This window comes from Etheostoma cragini, chromosome 1, assembly GCF_013103735.1.
Source record: "Etheostoma cragini isolate CJK2018 chromosome 1, CSU_Ecrag_1.0, whole genome shotgun sequence".
Classification (NCBI taxonomy): domain Eukaryota; kingdom Metazoa; phylum Chordata; class Actinopteri; order Perciformes; family Percidae; genus Etheostoma; species Etheostoma cragini.
In genome coordinates this window covers 23781712-23801516 of record NC_048407.1, presented here as the reverse complement: position 1 = coordinate 23801516, position 19805 = coordinate 23781712, and the positions used below count along the sequence as shown (strand labels likewise).

General features: G+C 39.0%; 1 protein-coding gene across 3 annotated transcripts in view; it reads left to right on the top strand.

Annotated features, from left to right (window-relative positions):
• The window catches only part of LOC117950563 (frizzled-3-like), a 41585-nt gene that overhangs the window by 11517 nt on the left and 10263 nt on the right, over positions 1–19805 (top strand). For all 3 annotated transcript variants that reach the window (XM_034881695.1, XM_034881706.1, XM_034881715.1), the window contains exons 3-9: positions 12500–12696; positions 12888–13190; positions 13402–13564; positions 13858–14157; positions 14361–14612; positions 17668–17816; positions 18610–18724. In XM_034881695.1, coding sequence (XP_034737586.1) covers positions 12500–12696; positions 12888–13190; positions 13402–13564; positions 13858–14157; positions 14361–14612; positions 17668–17816; positions 18610–18724 — 1479 coding nt within the window. The remainder of the gene's footprint in view (positions 1–12499; positions 12697–12887; positions 13191–13401; positions 13565–13857; positions 14158–14360; positions 14613–17667; positions 17817–18609; positions 18725–19805) is intronic.

The window sequence follows — 19805 nt, the reverse complement described above, 5'->3', positions numbered from 1 at the left end:
TGACCCGTTCTACGCCTCTAAATTTCTTTTACTCTAACTTTCACACTTTCTCTGTTGTTTATTGTGTGAGCTTGTTTGCTATACTTTTTGGATGGTTTCACCAATTAAAGGAGTCCTACCACAATGTGTGTGTGCCAACGCACACACAAAGTATTGCTCTGTTTTCCTCAATGAGACATGGTCTTTTGAGAGCCACCATATCACCTGTTGCCATGGCAGTTAAATAGGCAGAGAAGGAAGGGGAGTAGAGGGAAATTGGATGAGGAGTGCATGTTCTGGACTAAACCAAGTAGAGGAGGAGGAGGGAAAAGACTGCTAATAAAAGACAAAGAAAGGAAATAGGAAACTCATACTGGTGGCAAAGTAATTGTTTGGAAAAAATACACATTGCTCTCAAGTGTTATTTGTCTTGAAAGATAAGAAGAGTAATGGAAAGGCCGCAAAATCTGTGATATGTGCAGTCAACCCCGTGTAATTATGGACAGACATGGTGTATTTGAAGGATGTAATGTCTCAACCCACATCACTGAAAAAACAGGCTTCCTTTGTTGTTATCATGGAGTGGAGACGTACAGCGGCCTTGAAAAGTCAACCCACAATTTTTGCTTTGTTCATCGTTGTCTGGCAAAGACAAACATGATTTAACTGTAGAAAAATAGTTCAGCTAATTTCAAACTGTATCGAAGATGATTGATAGTTCTCTTCTTAACATAATAACAGTAACCTTTTCAACTCCTGATTGGATGGAAAACAACTATTTAGACTTCTTCTTCTGAATTGAGCTTCAAACTGAGTTACCATTTTCATGGTAGCTGATTTCTTGTTAGGGAAGGGATGGTGTTTTTGTTTAAACACGGAAGCTGTAGTAGTGTTTGCTAGGAGCAGTTAATGACTTTTTCAACATGAAACCAAGCGAGAATTAGACCTAATTTTGTATCCGAGATTTAGTTGTTTATGAATTTCAAGAGTTTAGAGAAGCAGTGGCCCATTTTGTCATCTAAATATTGGGATCATAAATATTTCACCAGGCCTAAACATTTCTTAGTGAGTATTTCTAGACACAAATATCCTCGGGGAAACTGAGCTTGTAACATCTACTCCGGCAATGTTAGGCTTAGAATACAGAAAGTTATGGCTGTTTGTATGTGCTTTACAAAAGAGATGACAGCTGAAGCAACAAGTCTGGAGGCAGGTTTGAGTGTTTTGGAAAACAAAAAATAATGGGACAACAAAGGTAAAAATGCATGTTGAGAGGTTGTACCAATATTTCTACGAAAATTTAGAAGCATTATGACGAGATAAGATAGTAGTTGGGTCACTGAAAAGAAACCAATGATGATGATGAGGACAGTGGAGAAAAAAAGGTGTCTTGGGTCAAGACTTGAAGGAGAGAACAGAGGAGAGACAAAACATGTTTATGGTGTGGATGAATAGTTTCTGTCAAACGTGAAATGACAGAATAAAAGTAGGGATAGTCAATGAATGCTGATGTTGGAAGAGAAAGGGGAGAAGGAGGAGGACAAGTGCATGTCAGCGTAATTGCCAGGAGTAAATGGGAGGCAAGGAAAATAAGAGATGAATACAGGAGAAAGAAGAGGAGGGGAAGTGAACGTGAAGGGGAATGCCATTAACGGCTTTGTCCGGTCCTCCTGACTGAACGATGGATGGACACGAATAAACTAACAAATGAATGAAAGAGGGAGAGAGTGTGAGAGAATGGTGTCCCTTTCTTAACTGTCCTTTCAGAGATTAGGGAGGAGAGCATCGCGGTCGGTTCAGTTCATCTATTCATGGCCAACGCCTGTCTCTCTCACGAGCCTGTGAGAGGAGTAAAGAGGGAGGCACATAGCCAGAGAAGATTTCAGCTCCACGATTTCTCAGGCTACCTGGCTAGCTGACAACTTTTGATGTAATGTGCAACAGTGCTCTGTCGTATTGCTGCAATTTATATGTTTTAATAAGGTTTAGTCCACAATTGATGCTCATGTGCTTCCTGTCCACACTAAAGCGTTCACAAGCAAGGGGAAAAAACAAATTGAAAAACAGGTTGTAAAATGTATGAAATCTTGAATTGAGCAGAGTGTGTGTGTGTGTGTGTGTGTGTGTGTGTGTGTGTGTGTGTGTGTGTGTGTTGCAGAGCCCGACCGATATATCGGCGGGCCGATATTAGGCATTTCCCTATTTATTGGCATTTACAATGGCTGATTTAAATAAATGAAATATGAATTCATCAGAATCATTTATAATGACAAATAAATGATTCTGTGTCGTTTTGAGTGTTGGCGTTGCATAGTTTGTCCACCAGTGGGCGATCTACAACGTCCCTGTTGGCAACACTGATTTGTTTTTTGTTAATGTTTTTTTCTTAGCTTAAATTTGTATTTTTATAAAATAAATTATAAGGATATTTATGAATATTTGTTTAATATATTTTGTTCGGTTGTGACACTATAACAAATTATTATCATATTATTTTAGTGACAACTCATAAATAACTACAAATAGATCGGATTTTTAAATAACCAAATATTCGAATCAAAATCTGCCTTAAAAATCCTTCATCGGTCGGGATCAAGTGTGTTGTGGTGTGAATTTGTCTATGAACACATTTATCGTGTGTGCATTACTGAGTATGTAGAATGTTGCATGAGATCAAATCTTGCAAGTAAAAATGAAGAAGCGAGAGCAGTAACAGGAAAACGATGCCATGCTTAGAGAATAAAATTTAAAATAGGAGCTGAGCTGGTGCAAAGAGAGGTGCAAATCATGTAATTGCTACGTGATTGTGAACTGAAACGATGCACTTTTCTTACGCTGTAGAGGGAGAGAGTGAATGTATTTGTTTCAAATGTATTGATGCAACGAAGGAGTATGCAGTAAATTTGAGTCTGTTTGAGTATCAGGGGAAAAAATTAAGGGATCAAGTTGGAAGAGAGGTGGAGCATTAGATAATATTATAGTTTGTGCAGAAATTCAGAGATAAATGTAGTATTTAGTTGTGATAGCTAGTGGAAAGGGAATGTTGCAAGGATGTTATATTGTAGCCAGCTAATGGAGGTTGGTCTGATGTGGTCTGCCAGCATTTGTGCTGCAGGGCTTGACCGACTGATTTGAGAGTGAGTTACTGTGTGAGAAAGAAATGGCACGAGAGGAAGACGAAGAGCCAGGGAGCGTGTGAGGGTGATGTGTCCAGATGGAACGTGAACTCATTTGTCAGAAAAAGGTGCAAGAAATGGTACATTGCTTGTACCAGTGCATTAAAAGATCAACACTTTCTTTCCTTTTAACCTGCTGTTTCGAGGGATTGAGGTTGGAGAGTTTTTGTACTTAATAGACAAGAGTCAGTGCACATATAAAAAACACTTATCAGCAAAGCATGCAGGCCACCAGTTTCTTACTAGACTGAACATGTTCCTGAATTTTAAAAACCGTTTGCTTTTAATATAGTTTTCATTAGGTTTTATAGAGTTTCGATGCTCTGATTTGCAATTTGAGTGGTTTTCTGCATCAGAGTTGAGGGTGGTAAGCACTTTAAAGAACACTTAACAATATCTCAAACAACAACATAAAGTCCATGAAAGTCACTGATAAGAAAAGGCAAAAGACCGCATCACTACATGTGAAAATCCAGAACCAGAGAAGAGATTGCACATTCCATAATTTTGCTATCTTAAATAACAGAACACTGACTAGCAATGAGTAAACTGATTTTAATGTTTTTGAAGCGGGCTTGCTGCCAGTTCAGGAGCTGTTTCTTTGGAGGCTTAGACCCAACGGCCTGTCACCTTGATCTGACCACAACACAAAGCTGGTGACAGTTTCAAGACGTGTGTATGTGTGCCTGGCTCAGGTTCTCACACTCCGAATACTCCTTCCAATCCATTTGACTCCCTAATCCACCGGAAAACCACCACTCTTTTCTCCATGCCACTCCATTTTGTCTCCTCCTTTCCTACATCCCTTCTCTCCCTCCTTCTTACACGCTTGGAATTGTGTTTGAGTTTCAGCAGAGTTGGCTAACTGGATTTTCTACAACCGCTCTAAGCACAAATCAACACACTCTCTCACAGACAGAAACACACACAGACACACACACACACACACACACACACACACACACACACACACACACACACACACACACACACACTGACGAAACAGAGACTACTCAAAGATATTACACATGCCCAAATACCCATTTCCTGTTTTAGATCTGAATGCAGATCAACGCAACCCCACCATCTTCTTAAAGCAACACTAGAGAACACTTTTCCTGCTTTTGTCCCCCTACAAGTTGGAAGCAGAATTGTCGCATTATGTCTCATTGGAACTACAGAGCCGCTACACGATCTGGCAAACTTGCGTAGTGCGGTTATAGCCGGTAAAGAGCTGCAAGGCGAATGGAGAAGTGCCATTCACCCTGTTACAAGTTGGTGAACCACTGAAATGATTTTGGAAACAATATTTTAAGGTACAAAAATTTCTTTAGTGTTGCTTTATTCAAAGAGAGAAAGAGAGAGAGAGAGAGAGAGAGAGAGAGAGAGAGAGAGAGTGAGTATGGTAGACTGTTGTCCCTGCCTCCACTGTATTTTGTGGGGAGAAATTTTGTCTCTTCTATTCTGTTATTTATTATAGTCTTAAGTTGCAAAACATGCAATAAAGATACTTGAAAATGGAACAAAACAACTTACCATCATGTCTTGCCACTTATCAATGTATTATTCCCACATTTTTTATTATTATGTAAAAAAGTGAAAATTACATATCAAGGGACAAAGATTGTTGAGATGAACTATTAATGTAATCCTTTTTGGGGAATTGTCAGTAGGAAAGAGTAGCCATAGAAAATGAATCAGCTGTTGATGTTCATTAACTTTCAGCTCTAGCATTTCTCAGGCTACCAAGCTAGCTGACAACTTTTGATGTAATGTGCAACAGTATTGTTGCCATTTACATGTTTTAATTCCCAACACACCCAATGAACAGGACACTCTTTCATTAAACCAGAAAAGCGTGCAAAACGTTTTCACAAGCAACACCCTTGTTTCCTTTTAGCTACTAACTTTATAGTAGTTATAAGTTTCCATCGTTTGTTTGCCAAAAGCCTAATTGCTTGCATTACGTTATGTAGATCATAAGACTTTATTTCTGTCTGTCTTTACATTTTTCTTTGTTGTTTTTTTTACTTGGAAGTTTTGTTTCTCCTTCTATCTCTTTCTCTCTCCCTCCTCCTGGGTTTCTTTGGAGAGAGGGAGTAAAGAGCAAGAAACTTAATCCCTCTATTGAACAAGAGGTGAACCAGTTGGAGGCTTTTTTCTCTGTCAAAGAACCCACCATGCTTTTCATTCCGAGTGTTCACAATTGCCTGTCCAAATCACACACTCACATACACAAATGCATATTTTTTTTGATTTTGAATTAGATTTCCGTTCAGCATTGTTTGTTACCCACCAGTATTTTTGTTGTAATGTCTATTAGTGGCAAATGTCTGGTTTGAGCAATCTGATATTTTTTACATTGTCAAAACGATATATAAATAAATCTCTATAAAACCAGCGGCCGGACTGCATTACCATCTTGCCCGTTATATTAATTTTTGCTTATTTTTAAGTTCTTGATAATATATGAAAATATTCAGTAATTTTTTTTGTCACATATTTACTTGACACAGGAGCATATATAGTATGTCATGATATATTGTTATCAAGATATGAAATTACCTATATGGCCATATCGCCCAGCCTTACTTTGGGATGGCACAATTCATGATGCATAAGATTTCCCAACACAGCAGTTGAATCAACATTATTCATGCTGCAACAAGAGCACTTGTAAATGATGCATTCATGGACAATATATTGTTCCTCTAAAATGGTTTGCCAAATGGTTGAGGTCAAGCCGCTATTCATACCATTTTAAAGCTATGTAGGGGGTACGTCAAGTTGGAGCATTGCATGATGGATGTTTTTTTGGTAACGGGGTTTGCTTTGATAGTAGATTGAAGATTTTATTTTCCGCATTGTGAGCAATTTAGTTGAGCTAAAGACATTTTCACTTTCAACTTTTTAGTTTTAATGTTTTATCACATAGTTTTGACCTGAGTTTTAGTTTAAAAGACTAAGTGTAGCTCACATTTACCATGTAAACTGTTAGGTGTGCATGTCTGTTTATTGACCATCTTGCCCCTTTGCATTTTGTTGCCATTTTCACTTTCCATAACCAGTCAGTCTTCAAATAGAAGTAAAACACACACCAGTCATCTTCCTTTAAAAAAAATTGCAGAGAGCTTACACAACCGTCAATCACAAATTACAAACAGTTTGCTGTTGTACCACACAGCAGCAGACTGCAACATGGTTCTATCCTAAATTGTGGTCACTCACTCACTCAGTCATTGATGGTACGTAGAATTTACTTTTTTCTTGTGGTGAATTACATATTTCTCAGCAAATTAATTTGCTCAGTCATGGCAGTGCCTTGTAAATTAAGTTGAATTTCAGTTGTTTTCAAGTTAAACACATGAACAAGTAAAGAGGTTCTATTTGGCAAAACCTAATGGCTAAGCCCATTTACCAGTATACTGTAGCTTCACCTTGTAGGAGCATGGTAGATTGGTTTTATATTTGCTTATATAGAATGGTGCTTCCACAACACAGATCTAGTATTTAACTATTATTTATATTGATTACAAGCAAATTCTCCCCTGTGTTAGTAAGTTTATTCAGTCCACTACACATTGAAGAAAGGAAAGAGAAACAAACAAGTAGGTTTGATGTACTACGTTTCATCTTTCTTTTGTACTCTCTTCTCCCCATCCTTATCTCCTTCTTTTACATCTTTACATCTGTTAGTAGCGGTCTGCAACCTCAGGGCTTTCCCTTCTCTTCTGTTCCATCACAACTGACTACAAAGTGCCAGACAGTTCACTCTAGTTGTCCTCTTTGGAAAGATGATTGCCTCCCCCCTCTTCTGGTGGCACAGTTAGACCACTTAATATCAATATTCTCTTTGTGGTGGGAGGTGGGGGGCAATTGCCTTGACCGTCACTATAATTGCACACAGATATCTGCACACATGCATTGACTTGTGCATGCACCCAAGCCTTGCATACTCACACTCTGGAAAACATGGTAACTGGGACATACTTACTCAGAATACAAGAACAATGACACATGTACTCGTGCACACATGCATAACCCCACATGCATTGGAGAAATGGGCAGAATGGGGACACACAAAATGGCGGGCACACACATATTTGCTGTAGAATTATTATGAGGAGACATGGATAAATGTTTGATTCTGCTGGGCAGTGACACACACTCATGCAGAAAGCAACTACCACTCAGTTAGGCGTAAGTGATGCCTCAGGCTTGTACCAGAAATATGAGCGAGAGAAGTGGACAGACAAGGACTGCGAGACCATTCTTCAGAGTAATGCCCTTATCAGTTTTTGTTGAGGACAAGTAAAGATTTTCAGATCCTAATTGATGGAAAAAAACAAAAAGTCTTTGCAGCCAATACATTATGACTGACTTCAATGATAGTGTGTTTGTACTCATGCACTATCAAGTCAAGGGTGGAGTGTGGCACTCATAGATTAATCGGACAATATCACATATAACTGACACCAGTTCCTGTAATGTAACGATAGCCACTGCAGACTCTTGAATTAATCTATGAATCTGTTGTTACTGACAAATTCAGTCAGTTGCAACTTTATTAGGCACCCCTGTACAATCTAATACAAAAGCTCTGCAATAAAGTATACCTTTGTGATGTTTATCATGTTCAGTTTTTATTGAGATTTTCCGGAATGTTTACATTTTAAAAAAAAGAAGTTTTAATGATGTCAAAGTTAAAGGTGCAAAATGTAATAACGATAGCTAGCGTTTAAAATAGTTACTGCAGTCCAAATTTAAAATACTGGAGAGAGTTGCACCCAGCCCCTCCTCCCCAGACTTGAAATTCAGGGGGTTGCCAGGTTGAGGACGCAGCATCCCACAATGTCAGTGTCATCATCATCATCATATATATTTTTTTTACAGGAAAGTTAGAAAAAGTAACATTACATTACAATATAAAAACGGGCCTGACTCAGTTTAAAAACTGGTTTTCAGCAGGTTCCTTTTCTGCAGAAACATAAAACATTGTTACAGCACGTCAGGACAAACAATAATACAAGACATCAATATAGAAAAATAGATTTCGACAAATGAAATCCATAATACAGTTACATAAGGACAAAGACATTTATACAAAACATCAGCAGGGCTGAACAAATACGGTCAGTGCTAACAAGGCTTGGACAATACATAAACAACATTTTTTAATGTGTGCAAGTGTAACTGTTAAGAAACAGCTGTTTGTATGCCTTTTTGAAATATGTGATAAATGATAGTGTTCTGATGTGATACGGAATGTCATTCCAAATCTTTGTATATTTATAAAAAAAAGATTTCTGACCAAAGTTGTTTTTGTAGGGGGGAACTGGGATAAGTGCCTGTGAGACCGACCTAGTGAGGCGTCCTTGTCTCACGTGTGTCGGAAAAGGTGCAACAAGTGCTGGTAAGGCAGTATTTTGCATCTGAAAGTAAAATGCAATTGCGTGGCTGTTTCTAAAGTTTTCGTAAGTCAGAGCCTTAGAGCGTTCAAAAGCAATACAATGGTGAGACCACTTTGGAAGGTTACAGTGAATCTTGAGAGCTCAATAGTATAGTCGAGCTATTGGTTCAGTGATTTCCTTCGTGGTAAGTGACCAAATGGGAAGACAGTAGGACATGGTTGAAAACACAATTGCATGTAAGTAGGTTTAAGAAACAGAAGAAGAAAGATATAATCTGATCTTATTATAAACATAAAGTTTTTTGATTTAACTTTTTTGTTAAGTTAGACACATGTTCCCGGTATGTAAGGTGAGAGTCAAGTAGCACACCAAGATATTTGTAAGTCTTTGAAACAACAAGTTCTTGGTTAGCAAACGTTATAGGATCAGTAAAAGAGAGACATTTTCTGGATGAATACAAATACATACATTCATTTTTCTGAACATTGATGGTTAAATTATTATTTTTCAACCAGTCGTGTATAAGCTGAAGGTCAGATGATAATTTAGAATTTATGACATCAGTATGTGAATCAGAGAAAAAAATAACAGTACCGTCAACATGCAGTAGACATTTTGAATGATTGCACACTTGAGGGAAATCGTTGATGTACAAAAGAAAAAGTAAGGGTCCAAGAATGCTGCCTTGAGGAACGCCCATATCCGAGATTTCAGGTTGGGATTTTGCATGATTTATTTTAACAACTTGCATCCTGTTCGTTAGGTAAGACAAAAGCATTTCTATCACAGATGATGACAAATTAAATGAATGAAGTTTATTAAGCAAAAACTGATGATTTACTGTGTCAAAAGCTTTACGAAAGTCAATAAAAATAGCTCCAGTGATGTGACCTTTGTTAAGAGAGCCACGTATTTGTAAAGTAAGGAGTAGTAATGCTGACATGGTTGATCTCTTTGCACGAAAACCGTGTTGACAGTCACTGAGCCAGTTGCTAGTTTCAAGGTAGGAACTTAGCTGGTTATACAGGGTTTTTTCAAGCAACTTAGACATTACTGGAAGTATAGCAATAGGTCTATAGTTTGAGACAAGAGTATGATCACCAGATTTAAAAAATAGGGGTGATTTGGGCCATTTTCCAATTTGTGGGAAAGATAGATAGCCTGATACATTGGTTGAGTGTCAAGCTAAATGCTAGTCTCGCATTGCCAGACATTACTCCACAGCGCAGCAGAGTAGCTAACGTTAGATGCTATGTTAGATGTAATACAGCCCCTGGTTATGATTAGGTTTTTGAAATATTCTGGTGTTGCCTGTAAACATCATGTCTTGGTTTTAAGAACCAGAATAGGCTACTTGAAGGACTGTAAACACCTTATCCCGGTTTTTGAAATGTTTTTGTTGGTATAGTACATAGTAATTTTGCCCTGCCAGACCCTACTCCAAAGCGCAGAAGGAGGGTCTGGCTACTCCACAAAGCAGAGGAGGATGGGAGGGAAGCATGTTCTGGATTAATGGCATTTCTTTAAACCAGTCAGAATTGTCATGGGCAGCGCAAAACTCCGCACAGTGTCACTGTAGTTTTGCAGAAGAAAACTCTGAAATTACAGTTAGTCTAGCTAGCTGTCTCAATTTACCATGCATAGATCTGATAAATTCACCAAATTTAAAATCCAACCCAAAGAAAGTGGAAGGAAGCGGAAAGTATATGCATTCAGCGGAATTTCCTGCAGAAAATCCCAGAAGTAGAACACAAAGGATATAGACTAAGTACATAGTGACTGAGATGGTGAGAAATCAAGAACAACTGCACACGGATGATCAGAAACCTGGATACTATTAGTCATGTTTTAATAATATGAATAACCTGTTTTCTCATGTTCCATGGAAGAAACATCCTGAATAAGGTCAAAACCAGGATGCTAATAAACACGCTAGCACACTCAGTATTTAACAGCTAAACATAATTACTGTATGTATATATTCAGAACCTTGTGGTTCAAATGCAGGACACACTTAATAAGGTTTGGCCCACAATCAATGCTCATGTATCCTGTGTCCACACTGAAGCTTGCGTGTTCACAAACAAGGGAAAAAAAACACATGGGTTGTAAAATGTATGAATTATTGAGTTTGTGTGTGTGTGTGTGTGTGTGCGTGCAAAAGACTCAAAACTATGTCACACAGCTCATGCCCCACTGCACCCATTTACTGGTGGAACATCTCTCCAGTGTGCAGATCTAGAACATAGCAATTCAGAACGATCAAAACATACTCACAAGCCATGAAATTCATATTCACCGATGCATGGGTATTTGAACAAGTGCACCATACAGTCTTTTGTGGCAAGCAATCAATGTAAGTGCACTGTTTTGTGTGTACATGTATTTTATTTTGGTTCTAGTCTCCATTCATTGCTGCCATGGTTCTGCTCTGATTTCTTTTGTAAAAGCTGCATTGAAAATTTCACTTTAGAGCAGCCAGATGAAATGAACTTTTAAGTAGATGAATAGATGCAGGTAATTTTGCACACATAACCCTAACAGTGCGCACAATGTTTCTGGCAATTGCAGATGTATGAGCATATCAGTAAGCTATGTTGAATATATTGTGTGTGCGTAATGCACAAAAGCAGAAATTCGCACAAATGTTTAAGATATGAGCCTGAGCAGTTCAGTAAGACTTTTTTCAAATGAAGCTCACAGAGTGTCTGTCTTGAGAGAGAGAAAGAATTGAGAGCTACTCACACAGTTTAAAAATTCACAAATATATATTATGTTTTTCTTTTTTGCCAAGTACATTTATACTTGTAGTAATGTGTCCTCTACATTTAGCCCGTCTTGTCTTACTGGACGCAGTAGGCAGCCATATTCCAGCACCCGGGGACCAACCCAGTTGTAATACCAGCGCCTATGTCACGGGCAATGTAGGGAGTTCCCTAGCACGCATCCAAGTGGGAGGAAACCCACACAAACACAGGGAGAACATGCAAACTGCGCACAGAAAGGTTCTCATCCGGACATCGAACCTAGTACTAACTAAGTAGTGCCTACTTGCTGTGTGGCAGAAAGGCTAACCACTGAGGCACTGTGCCACCCAACAGTATTTGAGTCCTAATCTAATTTCTATGGAACATGTTTTTTGGAACAAAACTGATGAATAATTTTCTTGTCAGCATGAGCAGAAGTAGGCACCAACTAAACTTCCTCAACAGAAAAGAGATGTTAATATTGCCCTCACTGCTAGAGTGACCCCTGGCAATTGATCTGTTTTTATGTAGAATTTTTTTTTAAATTGCACTGAAACCCCCCTTAGACTATGCTTTCAATGGTATTATAGCAGTAGTAGTTGGAAATGCAAAGGGTGCCTTTGGCTTTTTCATTACTCATATTTTCAACATTCTGGGGATTTGAATCGGCAACCAGAAGGTCACAAGCCTGTCACAAGCTCTATCTTTAAAGTACCACTACAGGGACCAGAATCCTTAATATTTTGTGTGTGAATAGCCCTGCTGCCTGTTTGTTCAGTGTATTAAGACACGGCTGTGGCTCAACCCTCGTATGTCTGTCTTTGTTGTCCCCACCTTCAAAGGGGTGTTTGGTAATATGATTGCAGCTATACATATTTTATGAGTCTCTAAATATTGATGGTATACTGAGTAGTATAAGTTGCAGCAGAGGAGTTTGAACTCATTTGTCCTCCTTTTGGCACTCCCTCCAACCTCTTTGATAGCTATTTCAGATTACATATGAGCCTTCTCATGTTTGCCACTGCTAGCAATTAAAGATGTGTGGGCGTTTGCAAGAGAGCTTTTAGACCACTGTATGACTATGACGGCCTATTTTGCACTAACCAGTGCCTTCAGTTTATGCCTTAAAGCTTTGTGGCAGGTTCAAACAAAACGTTAAAACAAAATAAATGTCTCTCCTTCACAGCCTTTTCATCCCATGGTGAACCTAGTGTGCAGTGCTGACCTGAGGATGTTCCTATGTGCACTGTATGCTCCGGTGTGCACTGTGTACGGCCAGGTGTCCATGCCATGCCGATCCCTCTGCCAGCGGGCCAAGGATGAGTGCCACAAACTAATGGAGGTATTTGGAGTAGCCTGGCCAGATGACATGGAGTGTAGCAGGTGTGTATGTGTGTTACATTTAATATCATAAATATGAACAGTGTCATCACAAACAGGGTGTTTTAGATAATACAGCTGGTAAAATTGTTCTGGATGTTTTGAACATATACTGTATAATTGGACAGGACGGAATATCTGTTTTGCATAAACCTCAAATCTGCACTGTTCCTCTGACATTCATTCTTTTCCAGGTTCCCAGATTGCGACGGAGCTTATCCTCGTCCAGAGGACCTGCTAACAAGCTCTGGCCCCACTGACCAGTCGTCCATGACTGTCCAGAGAGACTACGGTTTCTGGTGCCCCCGAGAGCTCAAAGTTGACCCAGACCTGGGTTACACATTCATGGGCAAGAAGGACTGCTCAGCCCCGTGCCCCTCAATGTTCTTCAACCAGCAGGAGCTGACCTTTATCCGCTACTTCATAGGAGTTGTTTCCATTGTCTGTCTATCTGCAACGCTCTTTACCTTCCTGACGTTCCTCATTGATGTTACCAGGTTTGAACGACTTTTTGTATCAACATTTTGAGTAAAATCACGTATAAAACTCAAGAAGGATTGAGGAGAAAACAGAAATCTCACTTATAAAAATTATTGCACAAATTGAAGTGGTTGCACAATAATCACATTAAAAAAAAATCTGTGGTATGAAAATGTGTTAATTTAATTTTTGTAAATGTTGTCCTGTTTTTTTCCCCTACTCCGCTAGGTTTCGATACCCTGAGCGGCCAATAATCTTCTACGCTGTGTGTTATGTCATGGTGTCACTGGTTTTCTTTCTGGGGTTCCTGTTGGAGGACAGGGTAGCGTGCAATGGAGTCAGCCCGGCCCAGTTCAGAGCTTCAACCATAACACAGGGCTCACACAACAAGGTGAGAGGTTTAGTTAATTTACAGCTAGTATTACCACAACAACATCACACATCTCATGGTAATGTTTTGAAAGATGTACACCATTCCTGTGTTATATTTTTAGATGCTGTGAATTACACCAGATTATTCTCAAATGATTTATCGTAATTAATTTGATGCAGATGTTTGAGACCCATTCTTAACGTGACAGCTCAAAATGTAGGTCTTATTTACTAACACATTCTCTAGTTACTGATATTCTGACTTCTCCTACATGATTGATCACAAGTTATGGCTCCCACTCTCTCTCTCAGGTATGCACCCTGTTCTTCATGGTCCTGTATTTCTTCACCATGGCCGGCAGCGTGTGGTGGGTCATACTGACAATCACTTGGTTCCTGGCCGCTGTGCCTAAATGGGGCAGCGAGGCCATTGAGAAAAAAGCCCTCCTCTTCCATGCTGTTGCCTGGGGGCTCCCAGGGGCCCTGACTGTCACACTCTTGGCCCTGAACAAAATTGAAGGAGATGGGATCAGTGGAGTGTGTTTCATTGGGCTGTATGACATAGACGCCCTGAGGTGGTTTGTTCTGGCACCACTCTGCCTCAACGTGGCGGTGAGTACAGTCAGAAGAAAAGTGGGTGGGTGGATGAAAGAGTTGATGAGAAGGATAGATGGATGCTTGTTATGATGAGACGGATAGATTAGTAATGGATTGGTAGATGGTTGACAGTATTTGGCCTGTCTGTCATCAAGGTCTTTAACAAATTAATCATTATTTTTAAAAGACATTTCATTTGTCTCTCTTTCTCTCTTCAGGTGGGTGTGTCTCTTCTGTTAGTAGGCATTGTGGCTCTGAACCGGGTGCGCATGGAAATCCCTCTGGAGAAGGAGAACCAGACCAAACTAGTCAAGTTCATGATTCGAATGGGAGTGTTCTCGGTGCTCTACCTGGCTCCCTTGTTGACTGTGCTTGGGTGCTACCTGTACGAACACACTTACCGAAGCATTTGGGAGAAAACATGGATCGAGGAAAACTGCCGGCACTATCACATCCCCTGCCCATACAAGGTAGAGAGATGGAAGTGAGAACATATGAGTTGAGACTGTTTAAGTTTGATATGCTTGCAAGATAATGCAAGTGTCACTGGTCAATAGGGATGCATTTTATTTGTGAAGATGTATGGGTGGAGGAAAACTTGCCGGGTGTCTAAGATAACACTTAAGGATCAGAAGAGACACCACCAGATAATCTACCTGTTAAAACAGTGCAAATATAAATAGCTTTGAAAGTTGTGATCAGTTTCACTGAATATGCCTGTTGAGTAGCACATCAAATCTATTCTATTACCTGCTGTCTAAAAACAGATGGCATCTCAGGACCTGCCTGTCATCTCAGCTGGACATGGAAGACAGATACACCGACACACTCTTGACAGGATTTCCAGCTGTTTTCCTTTCACAGCCCACTCATGCTGCAGCATGCAAACTCCCTCTGATCTCTCTCAATCACCTACTCACTCGTTCACTCACTCACTTACTCACTCACTTACTCACTCACTTACTCTCTCACTCAGTGCAACAGTAACTAACATACCAGCTTCATATGGGGAACAAAGTGCTTAAAGAATGGAAAATTGGCCAATTATTTAAAGAATAGTTCTGTTGTTTGTTTTTTTACTATTTGAGCCTTATTGTTTAGACCATCGGTCATTATAACATTATACTTCCTTAAGTAATTGCTGAGTCTGGAAACAAGACATCATTGCTACAGCAAGGTCACCATGGCAAAAATGTAAAGTCAGACAACAGTTAAGCCTTTATTTGATGGTTAAACTGAAAAAGCAGAAAAAGACAGTAGATCAATTTCAAACCAGGTAGTGGTTCTGTAAACTGTGATGGATTCTTACTATGTATATTTGGGGTCATCCTTTTACTGTTTCCTCTTTCAGATAACTTTGACTAACCTTTGGATTTGTTCCCAATCTGTTTTTTGACTGTTGGATTTCATTATTACTTTGTCCCTGAGCAATCGCTGTGTGTGTGTGTGCGCTTGTTTGAGTGAGAGCTGGCCCTGCACATGTGTGTGGCTGAGTGAATAGGTATTTGTGGAGGGGAGTAAGCAGAGTGCTGTATGCACCATTAGCTCAGCTAATACAGCTCTCAAGACCACCTAACCACATAAAAATACCATCTCTGTTTCTCTGTCTCTTTGTCTTTCACCATTTCTGCTGGTTCTCACACACACTTACTTCTTTCTCTGTCTCCCCCTTCTACATCTCCTCTCTCTCTCTCTTAGTTTCTATGTCTATGTGTCTCTCTCAGGGCCTGCTCAGTCATGCTCTGCTGCCTGTGCTCTATAACATCTTTGTAGCGGTGTTGAAGACCGGTGCCAGTGTGGTGTTTTGTACCGGTGCTAAATGAATATCCAAATAAATGTACACAATGCAGACACAAACACACTCACTGCATACGATGTGCAATATAAGCTTTTCATCAGTTTCCCACATAAATCAGAAGATAACAAAACTTTAAGTGTTTGTTTATTCCACCATTCTGTTTAGTGCCGTTACAGTGGTTTTATAATAAGAGGAGTGTCATCTTTTATGTGACTGACAGACTATATGAGAGGGGGTGGAGGCAGGTGCAAATGCTTGTATTACTTGTTAGTGTATGTGTGCATGCATGTGTGTGTAGCTGTTTGTGAGAGCTCATGAAGAGCGCACCCTCTTACGTCCTATTGTGGCTCTGGAATTTTAATATTGCTATGTGTTATTTGATCTTTACCCTTAGGGGGTTTGTGTGGAAATGTTTGTCTGTGTGAGAGGGTACTATAGCAGGTTTTTTGGATAACTGAAGACTTTGTGGCCATTGTTCAAGTTCAAGTGACTTCATTTGTGTGTGTACATGGGTGGTAATTTACTGAATGCCCAGGGCTTCTTGTTTTATCTCAGGATTTAAATCTGAGATTAAGAGATTTAATCTCAGCCTGGGCGAGACAGTCAAAAGTTAATTAACACATACCAATTCTTCATGCATCTGTTCTTTCAAAGGCAAGAAATTGCCTAAGCTTTCTAAAAGTCCCTCTCTCCTAAGAGTTGTCTGTAGAAGATGTGCGTGTTAAAATGCTATCTTAGACACAAACTTACAACAGTACTATTTCGATTTTGATGGGAAAGTTTATTGTACACCTACACTTTTTAGTACTGCACCATGTCTGTAACCACTACAGTTTGTTGGCCCTCATTAAGAAAAGGCCACCTGTAGTTGCCTGTGTAACCACAGAACTCGTTATTCGCTTACTTCCATGTCAGTAAAACAGAGACAAAATATTTTGGATATTTTTATACAGTACACCCCACAGTACCCTGGCAGTGTGAGAGCACTGTCTGTGATATTTGTTAAGCTGTAATTAGCAAAATATTCTGGTTGTGTATTCACATTGTAATGGTTTGTTCACAACGTACTATATATTCAGTGCTTGTTTTTTTGCAGTGTGAAGATACAATTGTTAATAATACAGTTGCAGTGTTTTTTTGATGGTTCCTAAGTGGAGTATCATCTTTCAAAAAAATATAGTCATGACGTAAGGGTGAACTACTGTATACCTTGCATTTGAATATACTGTACACTATACTATCTACATTTGCTCTCTTTTTTATGTTTTAAAACAGTTCTTACTCTCTATCTACACAACTGCTGTAAACCCCTGCCCTCTGGTGGCAGGTACTGTATCCTGCATCAAAGTTCAAGACCAACTGTTGAGAAAGCAGTTGCTGCAGTTCAGCTGCTGAAGCAGCTGGGTTTTTCTAGGATTACCTCCTCTCTTCCATCGTTCAAACTGATTGACTGGGCTAAAAACACTTGTCACTGCTGGATACCTTTGGTCCACTTAATGTGCAAGTAGTTATGGTGGGATCCTAAGCATTTCATATGTATTTACTGAGTTACTGTTACTGTTGAGGAATTATGTATCCTACCCTTCAATACTTAAATGCAATAATGAAATATCTTCTCTTCACACACATTTAAGTTCATACAATTCAGGCTCCCATTTCAGGTTTTTATACACTCCGTTTTATTGCTAAGATGGTTGTGTAATATTTAATATGTCTGTTCTTTTTAGGTGCAACAGACCAGCCGGCCAGCCATGGCATTGTTCCTAATTAAATATCTGATGATGTTGGTGGTGGGGATCCCATCTGTTTTCTGGGTGGGCAGCAAGAAGACCTGTTTTGAATGGGCCAGCTTCCTGCGTGGACGCAGACGCAAAGAGTAAGAAGATTTCAGCCTTAAATCTTTCCCTCCCTCGTATAATTGTGTGTGTTATATTAGGCAAGTTTCTTTATCCAAGGACAGAGTTAAAAGACCAGAATGTAGGATGCATGGAGATCTATTGTCAGGAAATGAATATAACATTGATTAGTATTATTTCATTTGTGTATAACCCCATGAAACTAAGACTTGTGTTTTTAGTCTGCGACCTCATTGCCAGATGCCTCCAAATCATGCACATGGGTCCTTTTAAACAAGTTTGTGAGAGTACATCAGAGATGCTGGATATCTGCTATGGATATTAATTTTATATGTTACATTTTATTGTCCGTGTGTATTCATTGCTTCAGACAGACAAACTGCAGTATTAGTAACCTGTTGTAATCAAATGTCTGCTTACTCTCCTCTGCCCTCCCCTTACACTGTGTATGAGCTCTTTCTGGATCTGGCCCTCCTGACCTTTTCCCTAGCCTACGTATATCCTTTTCCCACTTCCGGGATTGCTACGTGATCACAAGAATTTTTATTATTTACAATCACCAATGTCCATTTTCTTCCGCTTTCTTTGTGTTGGAATTTAAAACTCTGGTGGATTTATGAGGACTATGGTTGAGTGCTCCTCAGATCTCTGCAGGGTCAATTAAGACAGCTAGCTTGACTAGCTTCAAAATCTGAGTTTTCTATCACACCACTATTTTACAGCGGCTCCGTGCGGGGCTTAGCGCCGCCCATGACGATTGTGATTGTTTTAAAGAAATCTCTCCTGTCCTCCCTCATCCTCCTCTCTCTGCAGCAGTGGGGTGAATGAGTCCCGTCAGGTGCTGCAGGAGCAGCCGGACTTTGCCCAGTCTCTGCTGCGAGAACCCAACACCCCCATTGTTAGGAAGTCCAGAGGAACATCCACTCAGGTAGGACTGAAAACACAGTGGTGATATAGCTGAATCGTAAGTAATCTTTGTAATACAAGGTGAAGACGTAACAGAATGGGCAATAGTATCAGTAGTTATAGTTCTTGTAGCAAAATAAGTAGAAGCTCCAGGAGTAGACAAATAGTTATAGTATCATTCAACCCACATGAAACCTGGCTTGTATGACTTGAAATACATATTCACTGGAACTAGAAGTCTTCCAGGCCAAAAACTAAAACCAGAACAAGGCCCTTACCTGCGTTTTTAAACCCTGACCTGACTCAACCCAACCGGTGCTGTGACTTATTTGAGCCGGGGGCATCTACCTACAAAACATGACACGCGTAGATGCAGATGATTGACACACTTACTATGACTTTTTTTAAATACATTTTTCAACATATTATACCATGACTTTTTATCTATTTTTCAACATAATAAATTTTGACTTTTTACTTTAATTCTTTTTTTTAACACACTATATACTATGATTTTTCAATTTAATCTATTTTCATACATAATATACTTTGGCTTTTTATCACTTTTTTTGAAATACTATGACTTTTTAATCTGTTTTTTGGCATACTGTACTATGACTTTTTTAAATAATTTTTTCAACATACTATACTATCACTTTTTAATCATTTATTTCAACATACTGTATAATGCATTTTTAATAACTATTTTGACATACTATACTATGACTTTTTTATCACTTTTTTTGACATACTATTCTGACTCTTTAAAATCTATTTTTCAACATACTATGCTATGACTTTTTAATCATTTTTTTTCAACATACTATACTATGACTTTTTATCATTTTTTCGACATACTATACTATAGTATGACTTTTTTATCATTTTTTTTTACATACTATACTAAGACTTTTTTTATCTCTTTTTTTGGCATACTATACTATGACTTTTTTAATCTATTTTTCATCATACTATACTATGACTTTTTTATCATTTTTTCATACATAATATACTATAATTTTTTAAAATCTATTTTCATACAAAACAACATACAGCAACATATTGCACTATACTATGACTTTTTTTTATCATTTTTTCGACAT